The sequence below is a fragment of the Nanorana parkeri genome, unplaced genomic scaffold (assembly GCF_000935625.1).
Source record: "Nanorana parkeri isolate BGI_ZX_2015 unplaced genomic scaffold, ASM93562v1 scaffold1088, whole genome shotgun sequence".
NCBI classification, from domain to species: domain Eukaryota; kingdom Metazoa; phylum Chordata; class Amphibia; order Anura; family Dicroglossidae; genus Nanorana; species Nanorana parkeri.
The window spans coordinates 310,312-328,268 of record NW_017307356.1 but is presented as its reverse complement, the minus strand read 5'-3'; the positions used below and the strand labels follow the sequence as shown (position 1 = coordinate 328,268).

Genomic DNA, 17,957 nt, shown 5'->3' with positions numbered 1-17,957 from the left:
CCCCCCCCCCCAAAAAAAAAAAAACACAACCCCCCCAATCCACACCCCCTGAAGCAACCACAAAAAAATAAAGTTGGAAAAATAGAAAAAAATAGCATTGCTGTATAAAGTACTGCTGAGATTTGTAGTCCTCTATAGTTGGTGGTATTCTACATTGCTGTATAAAGTACTGCTGATATTTGTAGTCCTCTATAGAGGGTGCCATTCTGCATAGCTGCAGTGCTGAGTGGCACCTGCTATAGAGCACTACAAATACCAGCAGTACTTTATACAACATGTCCATCATTTAGGCTACAAATAATCATTTTAGTGATTTACCTTCACCTCTTCTGGCTGATCTTCAACAGTTTTCGAGTGCGGGAGGCTGCAGAAAAACAGTGTGTGTCACCGGAAGTATTGGATCAGTATCCGGTGGCAGGCGGGCCCCCATCTCTGTGCCGGGAGTGTCAGATGATCAGATTGGTAACCAGCGGCCCGCAGGCCTCCCCCTTATCTGCGCCGGGAGTGTCGGATCATCCGTGGCAGATATGGGGGTGCAAAGGTAAACAGAGAGGGTATGGATTGGGATGCAGAGGTGAGCACGGAGAGGGTCACTGTAAGTACCTCCATTACATTGGTGGTCAGTGTAAAAGTTCCCATTATAATGGTGGAAATATGGTACTGGATGGGCTCTCTCTATAACTGTCTCCATAGGGGGAGCAGAGCCAGCTCTGAATCTGAGGATGGACATGACACACATCAGGAAACTCATTACATTGATGAACCTGCAATGTCTGTACATATTACCTATATGGAGATGTATATAATGAAAGCGACTTCTATGACGGGGAGTTTCTACCGGAAGGGAAATCAGCCATTGTAGCAGCCACTGGATGGTGAAGCCATGACCCTTGACTCTTATGGAGCCCTGCAGTCTGTCCTTTTACCACCATCTCCCTCACATTTCTATTCTGACAGGTTCCCTTTAGTAACTAATATTGACCAGTGTGTTTCCTGTTCTATCTCATTAATTGGTGAATCCTCCAATCAGAAGGAGGCACCATGCATCACCCTTCCAGCACAGAAGCTAAGAGTGGGGAGGGGTGGTATGTGCCAACTCCAGGCATAGGGGTTACCTGGATACTTGGTTCTGGTGACACCAATTGGCTGATCTCCGTGTACCCCCAGCACTGTGTAAGTTAGGAAGTTCCAATTTCTCTTCTACTGGGATCACTGGAAAGAAACCGGCAGAAAAAAAGCCAACCAGCCAGCGATTTTTTAATAAAAGTTTATCTCCACTTTAAATGATTTTTAAAAATCATTAAGTTGAATCTCTGAAAGTTCTAATTGGAAGTTAAAGAGCTCCGCCTCTGTTAGTAGCTGCCGTAGTGTAAACTCTGTTACTTTCCTGTCTGATTGTGGCAGCGAGTGATAACGACATTTTCTGTAAAGGTGAGAATTGTGGCAGCGGACGCTGTGAATGGTGCGTGTTTCCTGTAAAACATACAATGTATAATAATAGAGACAATAGTATATGTAACCTTCAATTTCCTTCACCCCAGAAATGAGTCTACAGATAGTTGAGTATAATAAAATTGGGGCTTTAGAGGTTCCATAAGAAATGAGAACATTACAGCACAGTCAGAACACTTCTGTGTGATTTATGACAAAGTTATAATCTATAAATATGTGGAGACATAAAGTCCCAGCACATCAGTGGTACCAATGTCCTAAAACCAGCATTGGACACCTCCGAGCCCCTCCCCCCATATTCCTTCCTCCCGGGTCTGTATAAGACAAATATCATCATTACAGCCAAAAACTCCAACAAATCCGGATATTATAAAGAATATTATCAGAGAAGAAAACTGGGAAGGTCGTCATAAATCCTCGACATGTTTCTGAGACCAAAGGGCGACTTCTTCAGGAGATAACAGGAGGCGGGTCTGAGATTGTACAGATCTATGGATTAGTATAACAGAGAATGAAGTGTAACAAAGCAGAACATGATCACACTCCAGTCATACAAATCCATCAATGACCAGAGGACATCCGTCTCATCTCCATGATAAAACCTCCACACTTTGCTCCAAGGAGTCTGGAGGGGGCTGCAGGGGATGAAGAGGAAGCCATATTCCACCACCGATCCCTACATCTGGGTGTAACCTCATAAGGACTGCCCTCGTCTGCCGCAGAGGCTGGCTGTCACTGACACGGCTCCGCAGCGGCTATGAGGGAAATGCGCCGTGGCCGCTGCTGAGCTGTGTCTGTGACAGCCAGCACCCCCACATGCCATAGCAACCCAGGCGGCCCTGGCCGGGCCCCCCTGTGCCCTGGCCCCATAGCAACCCCAGGCGGTCCAGTCCGTGCCTTCACTCCACTCCACAGTCCTGAAGAATAACTCCCATAGTGCCACCGTCTGCAGAACGTGACAAAACAAATATAAATTTAGAGTTCTGCAATGCAATGGAGTCGGGACTCAAGGCAATAGACTCAGGACTGTGCAACACAATGGACTCAGTACTCTGCACCGCAATGGACTCAGGACTATGCAAGGCAATGGACTCAGGACTCTGCAAGGCAATGGACTCAGGACTCTGCAAGGCAATGGACTCAGGACTCTGCTAGGCAATGGCCTCAGGATTCTGCAAGGCAATGGACTCAGGATTCTGCAAGGCAATGGACTCAGGACTCTGCACCGCAATGGACTCAGGATTCTGCAAAACATTGGACTCAGGATTCTGCACCGCAATGGACTCAGGACTCTGCAACGGAATGTACTCAGGATTCTGCACCGCAATGGACTCAGGACTCTGCAACGGAATGTACTCAGTACTCTGCAATGCAATGGACTCAGGACTCTAAAACGCAATGTACTCAGGACTCTGCAACTCAATGGACTCAGGACTCTGCACCGCAATGGACTCAGGACTCTGCACAGCAATGGACTCAGGACTCTGCATCGCAATGGACTCAGGACTCTGCACCGCAATGGACTCAGGACTCTGCACAGCAATGGACTCAGGACTCTGCACAGCAATGGACTTAGGACTCTGCATCGCAATGGACTCAGGACTCTGAAACGGAATGGACTCAGTACTCTGCAATGCAATGGACTCTGGACTCTGCAACACAATAGACTCAGGATTCTACAAAGCAATGTACTCTGCTACGCAATGGGACCAGGACTCTGCACCACAATGGACTAAGGATTCTGCATCGCAATGGACTCAGGATTCGACAAAGCAATGGACTTTGCAATGCAATGGAGTCAGGACTCTGCAATGCAAAGAATTCAGGACTCTGCAAGGCAATGGACTCGGGACTCTGCACCGCAATGGACTCGGGACTCTGCAATGGAATGGACTCATGACTCTGCACCACAATGGACTAAGGATTCTGCATCGCAATGGACTCAGGATTCGACAAAGCAATGGACTTTGCAATGCAATGGAGTCAGGACTCTGCAATGCAAAGAATTCAGGACTCTGCAAGGCAATGGACTTGGGACTCTCCACCGCAATGGACTCAGGACTCTGCAATGGAATGGACTCATGACTCTACAGCGCAATGGACTCAGGACTCTGCACCACAACGGACTAAGGACTCTGCATTGCAATGGACTCAATATTTGTAACACCACCGGCCCGCTCTGTCCTGCATTGGCAGCGGTTCCCCTGCGTTCCACTGTGGAACGCGGAAGCCGCACAAATTCCTACTCGTGACGCGGCGGCTGTGTTCCACGCTGGAACGCGGAAGTCGTTCGGGACGATTAGCGGCTCCTCCCCACTCCCAGGCACTATTTAAGAGCACAAACGAGGCAACATGGCGTTCTGATATTGAGGTCAGAAGGCCTGCTGCCTCCTGAACCTACTAACCTCGTTTTTGCTGTCAAGACCACTCCAGAACCTACTGCTACCTTACTGTACCCTGTGGAAGCCCTCAGCTCTGCAACCGATCTCTCCAGACTCCAGTTCACAAAACCGCAAGTACTGCTCCTATTGGAGCTCTTCTCTCAGCAATACAGTTCCTGGTTGATGCATAGACTGTCTGGTTTATACTTTGTTGCATCCGGCTCATACCGCTACGATCACCATTTACTGTTATTTCTCACCTAAGTTGTGCCTTGTGTCAGTATACTGGTTATGAGTTAAATAGCCTGTCACTACTGAAACCCTATGCTTTGGCTGTGATGTTTGAATCTCAAACTCGCCGTTAAGTTTGTGAGTGACGCCTGAGATTCATATCTGAGTAGCCTTTTTGGCCAAATACCCCTCCGCAGTTGTGATCCCAAACCGTGATAGCTCTCATAAACGTGACAGGATTCAGCAATGCAATGATTTAGGACTCTGCAATGCAATGGACTCAGGACTCTGCAACACAATGGACTCTACCATACAGATTTTTGACCTATAAGTCTATATTATATTTAGAATTATATGTAGAAAATGTAATGCACTGTGCAGCAAGTGTTCGGGGACATGCAATGTAAATGCAATACCAATTTTACTAAGTTAACCATCTACAGGTATATTCATTCTAAAGTACTTGTTAAACCATACAATAACATAATAACATCTAAATTAAAAGTCTTATTGTATAATGTGTCAAGTAGTACAGAACAAATGTACCAGTTTCTGGTTATATTACTAAAATCAGCATTGCATTTACATTGCATGTCCCTGAACACTTGCTGCATGGTGCATTGTTTTTTCTAGAAATGCCTCTGTATATATTAAATATATAATGTACAGTATATGTTGCAAATGCAGTACATCGTGCAGCAAGTGTTCGGGGACATGCAATGTAAATAAAATACCGATGTAACTAATATAATCAGAGACTGGTAGATTTGTTCTGTACTATGTAATACATCATACAATAAGACTATTAATCTAAATGTAATTGTATGATTTACATGTAGTACAGGACACGGTTATATATTAGTAAATTCTGTATTGTAATTGCATATCACTGAACACTTGCTGCAAGCTTTACTGAATACACCTCGCAGCAAGTGTTTAGTGATATGCATGTAAAATTCAACACAGTCCAGATTGTTCCTGGTCCCGGTTTTGCTCCCAGGTGCCAGTGATAAAATGTCCTGTCCATGTAACGCTAAAGACAAAATATGGCAAATAAACATAATAAGTGATTTGTTAAATGATTTTAATTCTGATTTACCTGTCCTAAGTTCTGCTGTGCCTTGTTGTGCCCTCCCCCTTCTCCTCCTATGTGCTGGCCAGATCTATGTGACAGGCAATGGGGGGGAGGAGATCACAGCAGGAGACACACACACACACTGATGGTTTATAGCTTGTAAACTGCTACTGAGGAAGAATAGTCGGTCTCTTCACCAGCGGTGCTGCAGCTCTTTTTCTGCCTGCTGCTGGGGATGAAAGGGACAGCTGCTGTGGGCCCCTGTAAATTATGGGGTCCGGGGCCCCTTTTGCCCTGTGGTAATAAGGGCCCTGAGAAGGCCCATCACCATCATGTGGAGAGTTATCTCTCCGTGTCACTGGACCATGAGCTCAACAGCAGGATCCTCATGACCACAGGCACATAGTCCAGCAAGCATGAGCAGGGACATCACATCTCCCTTATGGCCCATTAGATAAATGTACTGGTGGCTGAGAAGGATGAGGATGGAGCACACTGCTGGATCTGGTGGTGCCACCCCATGGGTTACATGAAGATTTATTACTCATGGACAAAATCCCTTCCATGGTAGTGACGGTAAAGAATATAGTATTCAGGAATTCTCTGACTGCTCTAGTGAATGTAATTTCCTGCCTCCCCTGCCCCTGTGGTCTTCTCTATGTCTGATGGACCATCAGGACCCTCTGTGGCCGGTTTGGGGGAACACCGTAGACTTATTGAAACATTGAAGTCTAGAATGCCGTGTTCCACATCACTTTACATATAAACACAATACATCCACGGAGAGATGAGAAGTCTACATGATAGAAATGATCCCTCTAATGTTACTGCTGCTGAGAGATTTCATAAATGATGTCCCATCAAACATATCGGATATTTACATGACACACCATAACCCCGGGAAGTCTTACTGAGGACATGTATACCGTCCTTTCATCCTGGTCACTCTGATGGCCCTCGTATGGTGACCCCTCCCCCATACACCATAACCCCCGGAAGTCTTACTGAGGACATATATACTGTCCTTTCACCCTGGTCACTCTGATGACCCTCGTATGGTGACCCCCTCCCCCATACACCATAACCCTGCGAAGTCTTACTGAGGAGATATATCCCGTCCTTTCATCCTGGTCCCTCTGATGGCCCTCGTATGGTGACCCGTCCCCCATACACCATAACCCTGCGAAGTCTTACTGAGGAGATATATCCCGTCCTTTCATCCTGGTCCCTCTGATGGCCCTCGTATGGTGACCCGTCCCCCATACACCATAACCCTGCGAAGTCTTACTGAGGAGATATATCCCGTCCTTTCATCCTGGTCCCTCTGATGGCCCTCGTATGGTGACCCGTCCCCCATACACCATAACCCTGCGAAGTCTTACTGAGGAGATATATCCCGTCCTTTCATCCTGGTCCCTCTGATGGCCCTCGTATGGTGACCCGTCCCCCATACACCATAACCCTGCGAAGTCTTACTGAGGAGATATATACCGTCCTCTCATCCTGGTCACTCTGATGACCCTCGTATGGTGACCCCCCCTCCCCCATACACCATAACCCTGCGAAGTCTTACTGAGGAGATATATACCGTCCTTTCATCCTGGTCACTCTGATAACCCTCGTATGGTGACCCCTCCCCCATACACCATAACCCCGGGAAGTCTTACTGAGGAAATATATACCGTCCTTTCATCCTGGTCACTCTGATGTCCCTCGTATGGTGACCCCCCCCCCATACACCATAACCCCGGGAAGTCCTACTGAGGAGATATATACCGTCCTTTCATCCTGGTCACTCTGATGACCCTCGTATGGTGACCCCCTTCCCCCATACACCATAACCCCGGGAAGTCTTACTGAGGAGATATATACCGTCCTTTCATCCTGGTCACCCTGATGGCCCTCGTATGGTGACCCCTCCCCCCATACACCATAACCCCGGGAAGTCTTACTGAGGAGATATATACCGTCCTTTCATCCTGGTCACTCTGATGACCCTCGTATGGTGACCCCCTCCCCCCATACACCATAACCCCGGGAAGTCTTACTGAGGAGATATATACCGTCCTTTCATCCTGGTCACCCTGATGGCCCTCGTATGGTGACCCCTCCCCCCATACACCATAACCCCGGGAAGTCTTACTGAGGAGATATATACCGTCCTTTCATCCTGGTCACTCTGATGACCCTCGTATGGTGACCCCTCCCCCATACACCATAACCCCGGGAAGTCTTACTGAGGAAATATATACCGTCCTTTCATCCTGGTCACTCTGATGACCCTCGTATGGTGACCCCCCCTCCCCCATACACCATAACCCTGCGAAGTCTTACTGAGGAGATATATACCGTCCTTTCATCCTGGTCACTCTGATAACCCTCGTATGGTGACCCCTCCCCCATACACCATAACCCCGGGAAGTCTTACTGAGGAAATATATACCGTCCTTTCATCCTGGTCACTCTGATGGCCCTCGTATGGTGACCCCTCCCCCATACACCCCAACATTTTCCTCTATGAGCAGAGATGATTGTTTCTATATTTTATATCTCTGTCATCTTTGATCTTTGTGCAGTGATCAGTCCTTATATTAAGTTCATTTATAAACCTTCATATCTTCTTCTATGTATTTGTTATTTATATACAAACTTCTGATTGTAATCATTGACAGATTTATATTTATACAACTTTATTCTTAGTAGTTCAGTGAAGTTAGAGTTCAGAATAGTTGTCCTTTTATATACTCTGTACATTTGTTTCTCTTTCTCATTGGATTGTTACATTGATTCTTCTTTCTGATGTTCATTACTCAGATTGTAATATGTCTCCCCCTAGAGGCTCTTAGATGCTACAACATGTGCGATTCTACCAATGAGTGATGTTGATGTATTTAGGAACTTCATATTCTATATATTCTTTATATATATTAACTGATCATATATTATGTTTATAAAACCCTAACAGCGCTGTAAAGAAAACATGAAACCCGGCACACAGATCTGAGTGCAGTATAAAAGTAACTGCTTAATAAACGTAAAATGTAATGTACTTACAGGATATTCCAAAAATCTCACCTGTCACATATCAGATGGAAGTCCGATCTCAGCTGCTGGTCCAAGAATGTTCTCAGGATGGAAGGCACGGGAAGAGAGCAGAGTCCAGTCCAGAAAGATCCCAGATCACCTTTGCTGGAAGACACAGATCTGATCCGATGGCTGAGCAGTGCCGTAGCAGGTTCTCCTCAAGCCGGGACCACATCTGCTGGGTACTTCTGGGTCATGAAGTGTCAGCCGTTGCTGGGCAATGCGTTTCAGAGGTCCCCCTCCTTTCTCAAGCCTAAGGCCCCGTTCCCACTGCGCGATATGCAAATCGCGCGTTTGTTGCGCGATTTGCATATTTGCGCGACATCGCGAGATTTGCCGCGCAATGTCGCGTTCAAGCTTGCATTGAGCAAGCTTGAATTGCGGCTAAATCCGCTCCAAAAAGGGTCCTGCTGTAGCGACACACGACCCGCGACAGCAGGACCCTTTGCCCCATTGGATTGCATTGGAGCGCGATATCGCGCGGTAATTTGCCGCGATATCGCGGGAATTACCGCGCGATAAATCGCTCAATGTGAACGGGGTCTAAAGGTGGAGTGGACAGAGTCCTATATATAGGGAGGTGAAGGGGGAACATTGAATGGTTTAGCACCAACTAAAACTAGGTCTACTCCATAGACCAGATGGAGGAAGCTTTTAGTCAGTTCCTTGACCCATCATCATCCACTATTCATAAAATAACACCAGTGTAAGGTTTATAACAAAATATAATACTCAGCATAGAGTACAAAGAATCCTCAAACAGAGCTAGCACATCTTGCAACAAAATCCTATTGTCAGTATCTGAACCCAGGGCCTCTGCTGTGTCTGGCCGTGGCTCTACCTGCTGAATCACCTTGAAACCTTGGATATCCCCTGACCTGCTCTCATGTATAATCCTCAAGTAAACTGAGTTTCTGCTCAACTCCGAACTCCTTGCTCCTCCCTTGAACTTCCTATTTAAGCCACGCCTCTGCACTTCCTGTTTGCCAGATTATTGTGCTTCTGCCATTATCTTGCTTCCTGCTCCTTCTGTGATATAATCCGCTCATACTGCTACCCGTGTACCGACCTTTGGCTGCAGATTCACGACTACTCTCATCATCTTCTGCTTCATACCTGATACCTTTGGCTGCTGACCTCGGCTTTCTCTGACTACGCTTCTGCCTGCTCCTCCACTACTACCGTCTGCTTGTGTACAAAACTTGGTCTGTTATACCACGAATTGCCTGCTGTATCAGCTACTGGACTCCGAGCCTGATCCCAGAATGTGGCACCTATACTAGGCCCGGAACTACCCAAGAACCCTGAGATTACCTTTAGAAAAGCCACAAACATAGCAAATAAAATTGCACCTAGCAGGCTCAAAGGAGAGAAGGATCACATGTCTTTCCCGTCCCATCTTCCATGGAGATCTGAAAGGTATCTTCCAATGTAATATATTGAAGTACAAAACATGCGCATTCATCACACATGGGCAATCGTCCTCCTGGGACAGTGTAGGGAAAGAATATCCCATTACCCAGTTTATAAACTGCTCCACAGAGTTTGTGGTTTATGGTCTAACTTGCCCCTGTGGTCTTCTATATATCGGGGGCACTACCAAGACACTACGCTGTCGTTTGGGACAACATGGCCGATATATTGAACAGGGCCCTGTGGACCACAATGTACGGAGACATTTTGCCATCAAACACAATATATCTACAGAAGGCCGAGCAGTATCCACCACTGAACCCGTCCCGGGCAGCATGTCCCCTGCCGAAAGATTTCACACACTCTGTAATCAGGAGACATACCGGATCCATACATGAGACACACTAAACCCTAATGGACTAAATGAGGATCTAGACGTCAGTCCAATCTTATAATGATGTGATTTCATTACATCCCGCCCAGTCCCTGACATGTCTGAGAGTCTCAGTGTTGTTCCGCACATTCCACTTTGTACACTCGTTATATTTCATGTTCTCACTTTATCATCCGGATACTCTGTAGGACCTGACATTCTGTAGGCACTTAGCAATCCCTGGATGATGCCAAATACTCACACCTGCTACTGCTACATTTTCCTGAATTTTATCCACATGTATTTGCACTCTTGTGCGTTGTATACCTATGTGCATGCATTAGCATCCATGTGCATTGTACACACATGTTGCTCTCCATATTGATATTCACCAAATTACATGCAATAAATATTCCCTCACTAAGTCTCTCTTATCTTTTCCCCAGATTTGAGGAATATGCCTGTGCTGCATGACCACTGTGAGACCAGTAGGCCTCTGAGACTATTACATGATCATCATGCCTTCCAATTCCCTCAGAATAAATCATGATGCATTCCTACCACTATGGGTTTCTCTCTCCTCTAGTTGGTGCTGAACCGCTCAATGTTCCCCTCCCCCTCCCCTATATATAGGACTCTGTGCACTCCAGAAAGGAGGGGAACCTCTGAAACTCATTGCCCAGCAACATCTGACAATTCAAAACCCAGAAGTACCCAGCAGATGTGGTCCCGTCTTGAGGAGAACCAGCTTCAGCACTGCTCAGCCATCAGATCAGATCTGTGTCTTCCAGCAAAGGGGATCTGGGATCTTTCTGGACTCTGCTCTCTAACCGTGCCTTCCATCCTGATAACAATCTTGGACCAGCAGCTGAGATCGGACTTCTGTCTGATGTGTGACAGGCGAGATGTTTTTAATATCCTGTACATGACTTTTTACCTTTATTAAGCAGTTACTTTTATACTGCACTCCGATCTGTGCGCCGGGTTTTATGTTTTCTTTACAGTGCTGTTACATGGATGTCTCCCTATCCCACTGACCGGGCTGCAGGATCAGTGCATACGTCTTCTCTGGATTAACTATCAGAATAACCGGAGCTCCTTTATCACTAATAATATACAGTCCACAGCCAACTGATCTAGTTGTGCAAGTTGGTGACTTCTGTTTTATGTAAATAATCCTAATGTTTGCCTCAGAGTGAATTATTCTCTATGTCTATACAGTAAAAAAAATACAGCCTCACCACTTCCTATTAGAATGCGGCCTAATCCATCTACTTACATACTCTGCAGGGAAGGTGCAATATTTCTGGCTTTAGTCTCTGAAATAATACACTCTCATTTTTATTTCATGATAATACCGGTCTGGTCTCTCCTTCTGACATTGCAGCCTAGTAAAAGTGCATGCATAGGGGCTGATTTATAAATGTTTTGCCCCCGATGGCGCTGAGGAACATAGGATTTCCTGTGTGATTTCCTGTGTTCCTCGGCACCATCTCGTGGCGCTAGTATCATACAAACTGCATCTGCCCCGAGATACAATGGGTGGAACATTTATAAATCAGCCCCATAGTGGGTGGAGTCAGTGCAACATTTGTGGCTTTCTCTGTACAGTATATCTATACAGATTATGGTGAGATGGGACTACAGATGTAAATAAAACCCCTCACTCTAATCACGGCACAGTAAAGTCTTCTTAGAACAGAAGGTGATCACATGTCTCATTCCCCAAAAAAGGGGGAAGTGTTCCTTATTCCAGAACAAAGGGCGGAGCCATGCAAATCATTGCTTCACACCCCAACTGGACAGATGCACATCCATAGCCTAATATTATAGATCTGTGTATTACAGTCTGCATACAGCTTTTTTTTTTTTTAAGCCCGTGGACGTGCATCAAAACAAACTTCCCCCTGTGAACAAAAAAAGTGAACCGTGAAATCACAGCACACAAAAACGTGCACGAGGGTGCAAGGCCCTTCCAAAGAAGGGACCTACTTTCCTGACCCCCCGGGGCGCAAGGCTCCTGACAGGGGTTGAGACTGTTGGCCCACCAACCCGAAGGCCGGTGGACCCATTTCCTTCGGGGACCTGCCGGAGCGGGTTCCTCACAGTACTAGGCAGGGGGGATCTCCCGAAGAGAAACCCCCCTCCTGGGTGGGAGGAGACAGAGAACCCCATAGGAGGCACAGAATCTCCTCCCAGCGTCAGGAATAGGCCCCGAAGAAACCTGAACCTTCAGCATCTGTGGGTCAAAATTTAAAATAAAAAAGTGCCAAACGTCTATATAGTGCTTAAATAAATCTAAAGTGCCAGTGCACCACTCTGACAGGCCTTAGGGGCCGGAGTGCAAAAATATTGCCCCAGACTAGCCATAAGGCCTGTCTTGGAGGCGAAGTGCAGAAAATTGCAAGGTGGTGTGTGACCAAGTGCCAGTGAGTCATGTGGGGTCCCACACCCATGTGACTTCCTGAGCACCCCTGGGACGCCACCCCCAGGGGGCACAACACCACGGGCTTCTGCCGCCCCCGAACCCTTGGGCCAGACCCCGTGGTTCTCCGCTCACATCAGGAGGTAGTGCCTTCGGGGGTCCTCCCACTGTCTAGGGTCTACCCGTACATCAGGGCCTGACGCAACTAGCAGTGGACCGAACCGTCCTCCGACACCCACCATTACGTCAGAGGGTACTAGATGTTCTCCCATCGGGTGGCAACATCCTCTCCCCTCCTACAACTGATAAGAACAGATACTACACTTGATCTTAGCCAAAAGGCCGAGAAGCGATACATACAGCTGTTACAGGCTATTTGGCCTTCATCAGGCAGTGTATGGAAACCATGGCTTCTATGGAGTAGGGTTTGGGACCCAACGGGACAGTGTAACCATACAGGTGATGGTGAGAAGAGACTAAAAGAATCAAAAAGACCCCAACCCACCCATAGTGCGGTGCAGGCAAACATAAAAAGCTTGTATGTAATGAGATAGATAGTCTGTAATGTAAATGTGATAGATAAAGCGGTCCGACCTCACACATATAGACACAACACCCGAGAGAAATGATTCTGATTAAAATATCATTTATTTCTAAAATAAGCCAAAAATGCCAATAAACACCCAAAACACGCCCCATGGTGACTCTAACAACCATTGTATATAGAAGAGAAGAGTTACAAAGTAAAAGTAAAGATGAGAAAGTAGAGAGATGAAGACACGGAGATCCTTAGACATGGCGGGTGGACCAAGGATCTGACCTCTTCATCTGACCTCCAATCCTGGACAGTTGTCATGGAGGACCGCCCCCAAACATAAACATGTGACCTATGACATCATTGAGTGAAGAATTTGTACAAGCAGCACATCATTCATTACAAGAGACATTCATTTCTGTCATCTCAGAACACCTCATCAGCTTGTCCCACCTCCAGACCCCCAAATACCTCATTGTAGAACAAGGAGACCAACTGTCACTGTGTTCTACAACAAGACATTCCAAGGATCCGGAGAACAACCATTTGTTCTAATCACATCTTTCTGTAAAGTCATTCCAGCAAGTCAGCCTGTTATTCTAGAAAGAACCCAACATGAGCATAGAAGCACTTAGTGATGTCATCTCATCATTAGTAACGCAGATCAGAAGGATTTTTCTTTATCACATGAATAGGACCATAGAGGAAATGTAACCATTGTTCTGCCCCATAAGGATCATAGAGGTGCCGGGACTGAAGGGGAGAATGAGGATTGTAGTCCGTCCCATCATTATATCTATATCCAATCATTCATCAATATTCCCATATACAGAGCTGAGGATTTCCACTTCCTGAGACTGTATACCCCCCGTCACCTGTCCACAATACCTAGTGTGTCACTGACCCGGAACAAGCATACAGCCAGTGAAGTCTGAATCAACTGATCTCCTGCATGCATATTCCTGGTCAGTGACACACTCAGTAATTAAATATAGTTGAGGATGAAGATGACAGTTAGAGATGTTTAGTTCATGAACGGATCGTTCTTTTGAATGGATTCTATTTAGTGAACTGAAGGAGTTGATTCATCTGAGTGAGGTGATCCGTGTTGAAGCAGCTCAGTGTGACTTGTCAGTGTGTGGAATGTATAGCAGAGACTCTAGCAGGTCTAGTAATATGATCCTAGAGTGAAAGCCAGGCTTCTGCCAGCCCCTCCCAGCCCACCCCTGCAACCAATCACATCTCTGACTCACAGTACACGGAGTCTAATGCTGGGCACATACCTTACAACACTCACAAGAATTTCATCCTGCGAGGGTTGTAAGGTAATTTAAAAAACGTAGGCAGATCGTGCTTCCGATGACCGCAATGCTGAACGGGCAGTGTGCGTACAATCGTACGATTCTTTTCGGGTTTTCGAACGTGTTCCTAAGATAAGTCGTGCGACCTTACAGGAGCAGAGGTCGCACACCTTCCACACACCTTGCGATAATCGTGCGATAATCGCGAGATTTCCCGTGTGGGCACCTTTAGGCTGGATTCACACCTGGGCGTAGCATAGGCACTCTTTTTCTGCTCGTTCTTCCGTTCAGTGAAACGCGCAATTCACTGGCGGTATGATTTTTTTTTTTTTAAATCCTTCATTTTCTCTATATTTTGTAAAAATTGTTTTTTGTTTGTTTTAACTTTCAAACTTCCGCCGGTTTCGCCCCCCTGCGACGCGGCAGATCGCAAGGGACGGAACCCGGAAGTTGGGAGCCGCTGGAGGACACAGCGGGGATCGCGGACAAGGTAAGTCCTACGCTGTATTCAGGAGTGTGGATCGGGGTTACCGCTTTGTTAACCCCGAGCCACACTCGGGAATACCAATCGAAAAGCGCAGAAAAACGCCCCAAAGAAGCTCCTGTACTTGTTTGGGCGCAGGGCTGAAATACGCGGGCTGAAATACGCCCAGTTGGGAACCATGCCCATAGGGAAGTATGGGATTTCACTGTTAGAGCGTTTTTTCCAGCGCTTCGATCAGCAGTGAAAAACGCCCAGGTGTGAACCCGACCTTAGAATCGAAAGAATCTACTGAGTTAAAGAATCGCGAGTCCCCGCCAGTAGAACAATACACTGAATCAATGAGCAGGTTGCAGCAGTGATATGATATGAGTTTGGATTAGAGGAGATCCTCATTCAAATTGATGGTTTAACCCTTTAGGATCAAATTGGCTTCTAAAGGAGATATATATGTTAAAGGTACAGACATCCCTAAATATAACTAAATGAGAGAGCGGTCTTTTTATTAATAACATAAAAATACATTTAAACCTCCTTTTTTATTGGCTGAGTATTCCACCAATCAGATTCTCCGCCCTGTGATGTCACCAGTCTCCGGGCAGATTTCTCACCTCTGATTCCCCCCAGATATCTTTATATAGGAACCTATCCCTACACATACCGCGGCATGGAGGGGCTCAGTGAAGGTGGTGGTGAAGGTGCGGAGGTGTCGGATCGGGTCACACAGATCATAAAAGGAGATCCGCCCGGCCTCATAATCCAGATCTATCCTGACTCTGTTACTGGAGAGTTTGCCGGGTAATCGGATCCTATTACTGCCATGTATCACTGAGTACTGATCATCCAACCACCTCCCCAAACCCCAGAACTGCTTATTATATCCAATCTCTGACTGATATCCTCTCCTCCATATACTGGGGTAACACATCCCGACTCTCCAGTCCTGTGATCCCCCGACATCCACTTCCCAGTAATGTCGCCCTGAGGAGAAACTCTGACTGCTCAACACCTGAGAACACCCAAATCTCTCTGGAGTTTCTGGACGATTCTGACTCTTATCTGACCAGGTTGCAGTTTTCCTGTCATGTGATATATGTAGATTATTACTAGCTGTGTTCACATCCAGTAATATGTCTGTAACCCCCGACACCCCCCTTGTTTGCTGTACAGCCCCAATATTATGTCCTCCAGCCTGGAGGTGTGAGCGTTGTACAGTGGGGGTGGGTCGCGGACGTGACCTGGATGGTTCAGCAGTGATGTGACCTTTGACCTTTGTACTAGAATGTGGATAGACATGTGTGCCTGGACCTTCCTGTAAATTTACCCCAGACATGATATCAGATATACCCGTGTGTAATGTGTGTGTGATCCCAGCCACATCCAGATCCCCTCCATCATGGAGGAGTCTATCATGTCTCTCTCTGTCCTCATCATCTCCATCCTCAGTATCACACAAGTCACCTGTGTCTGATTCCTGTAAGACAGTCAGTGGATCCGTCATGTTACACAGCTCCTCAATGTGACGCATCTTCCTGGACAGCTCGTCCTTCTTTATTTCCAGCTCCCGGATCATATCCGTCACGTAGAGGGAGGTCCGCTCTGCCTGCCCGGAGATCTCACTAAGGACTCTCTTCTCCAGGTCCTCCAGACGTCTCCTGAGGTCTCTGAGCAGGGCAATGACTCTCTCTGTTTCACCAGCTGCTTCTCCTTGTACTTTCCTCCTGTGTTCCTCCAGACTCTGGACTCTTCTCTCTGTCTCCTCTCTCTCTGTCATCAGTTTCTGCAGAACATTCCTCAGGTTCTTCTTCTTCTTCTCCGAGGCCTCATCCAGTGACTCCATCTTATGTCCTTTATGTCCTCCAATCAGACAACAGGACACACAGATACAGGCAGAGTCCTCAGCGCAGTAATACTCCAGGATCTTCTTATGGACGGAGCATTTCCTGTTCTCCAGGGAAGTGGTGGGGTCACACAAGACGTGTTCTGGGGACTTGCTGTGGACTCTCAGGTGGTTGTCACACAGAGAAGCTTCACACAGCAGACAGGATTTCACAGCAGGTACAGGAGTGTGATAACACTGAGTACAGAGGACCCCGGACTCCTCCTGATCTGGCTGAGCAGACAGGAAATTCTCCTCTATGTTACGCAATGTTATGTTCCTGTGCAGTGCAGGCCGCTCTTGGAACTCTTCTCTGCATTCAGGACAGGAATATCCTCCAGACCTTTCCTGTGTATCCAGCACACGACCAATACAATCCCGGCAGAAGTTGTGTCCACATCTCAGCGTTACAGGATCTGTGTAAGTATTCAGACAGACGGAACATTCCAGCTCGGCTCTCAGATTACCAGACGCCATCGCTGACAGTAGAAGAGGGAAGTGAAAGTCTCTGACACTCCTTAACCAGTGTGACAGGTTCTGTACACTCCTACACAGGGCGAGGCTGAGACTCGTATTCATAGGAATCCTTATACAGAGGACACAGATAATACACGGGAGGTAAACCTGGGGAGTAGAGCAACAGCACTCAGGAACATAAGCAGGTAACAGGGCTCAGGAACAGTGGCGGACCGAAGGAACAAAGGGCCCTGGTGCAAGATTTATTTTGCCCGCCCAAAAAACCCCACAAACACAGCACTCTCCCCCCGCAACGCTCGGCCTGCTGTCACACTTTCTCTCCACCCCGCTGGGACACAGAGCAGCGCCCAACATGGAAGAAAGAGCACGGATGCGCTGCTGTATCGGCAGAAAAATGGCACTGTCAGCATTTAGCCAAAAGTGCCATTTCCGGCCGATATGTTTTGGCGGCCGATCTATCGGTGCAACCCTAATATTTACAGCAATGCCGAATGGCAAAGGCTATAGAGAACTACACATCCCAGCAATACTTTATATAACAATAGCATTTCTGTATAAAGTATTGCTGAGATTTGTAGTCCTCTATAGAGGATCCCATTGTGCATTGCTGCAAAACTACTTTATACAACATTAAGCTCAGTTGTTCCTGTGTGTGTTCTGTTTGCTGGGTCCTCACTCCCAGAGGCGGCTCTAGACTTTGTGAGGCCTAAGGCGAAACCTAAACATGAGGCCCCGTCTTTCATATGCACGTTCCCCAACTCCAGCACCCCTTCCATCACATATTTCCTGCACCTCCCATCACCTTTCCACATCCCTCTCAAATCATGGTCCCTTCCCATCTCTGCAGCCG

The 17,957-nt window shown here is 46.9% G+C and overlaps 2 protein-coding genes across 2 annotated transcripts in view; both read right to left on the bottom strand.

Moving 5' to 3' along the window:
- Nucleotides 1-9,830: 9,830 nt before the first annotated feature.
- On the bottom strand, nt 9,831-17,107 carry LOC108796284 (E3 ubiquitin-protein ligase TRIM39-like). Its single transcript, XM_018567747.1, has 3 exons — nt 16,076-17,107; nt 15,363-15,913; nt 9,831-9,978 (listed from the first exon to the last, which is right to left on the bottom strand). The coding sequence occupies exons 1-3, from the start codon at nt 17,105-17,107 to the stop codon at nt 9,831-9,833; spliced, it is 1,731 nt and encodes a 576-aa protein (XP_018423249.1).
- Nucleotides 17,108-17,177: 70 nt separating this feature from the next.
- LOC108796282 (E3 ubiquitin/ISG15 ligase TRIM25-like) overlaps nt 17,178-17,957 on the bottom strand; it is a 6,695-nt gene continuing 5,915 nt past the window's right edge. The window contains exon 3 of the mRNA XM_018567746.1: nt 17,178-17,254. Within this exon, the coding sequence (XP_018423248.1) occupies nt 17,178-17,254 (77 nt within the window). The remainder of the gene's footprint in view (nt 17,255-17,957) is intronic.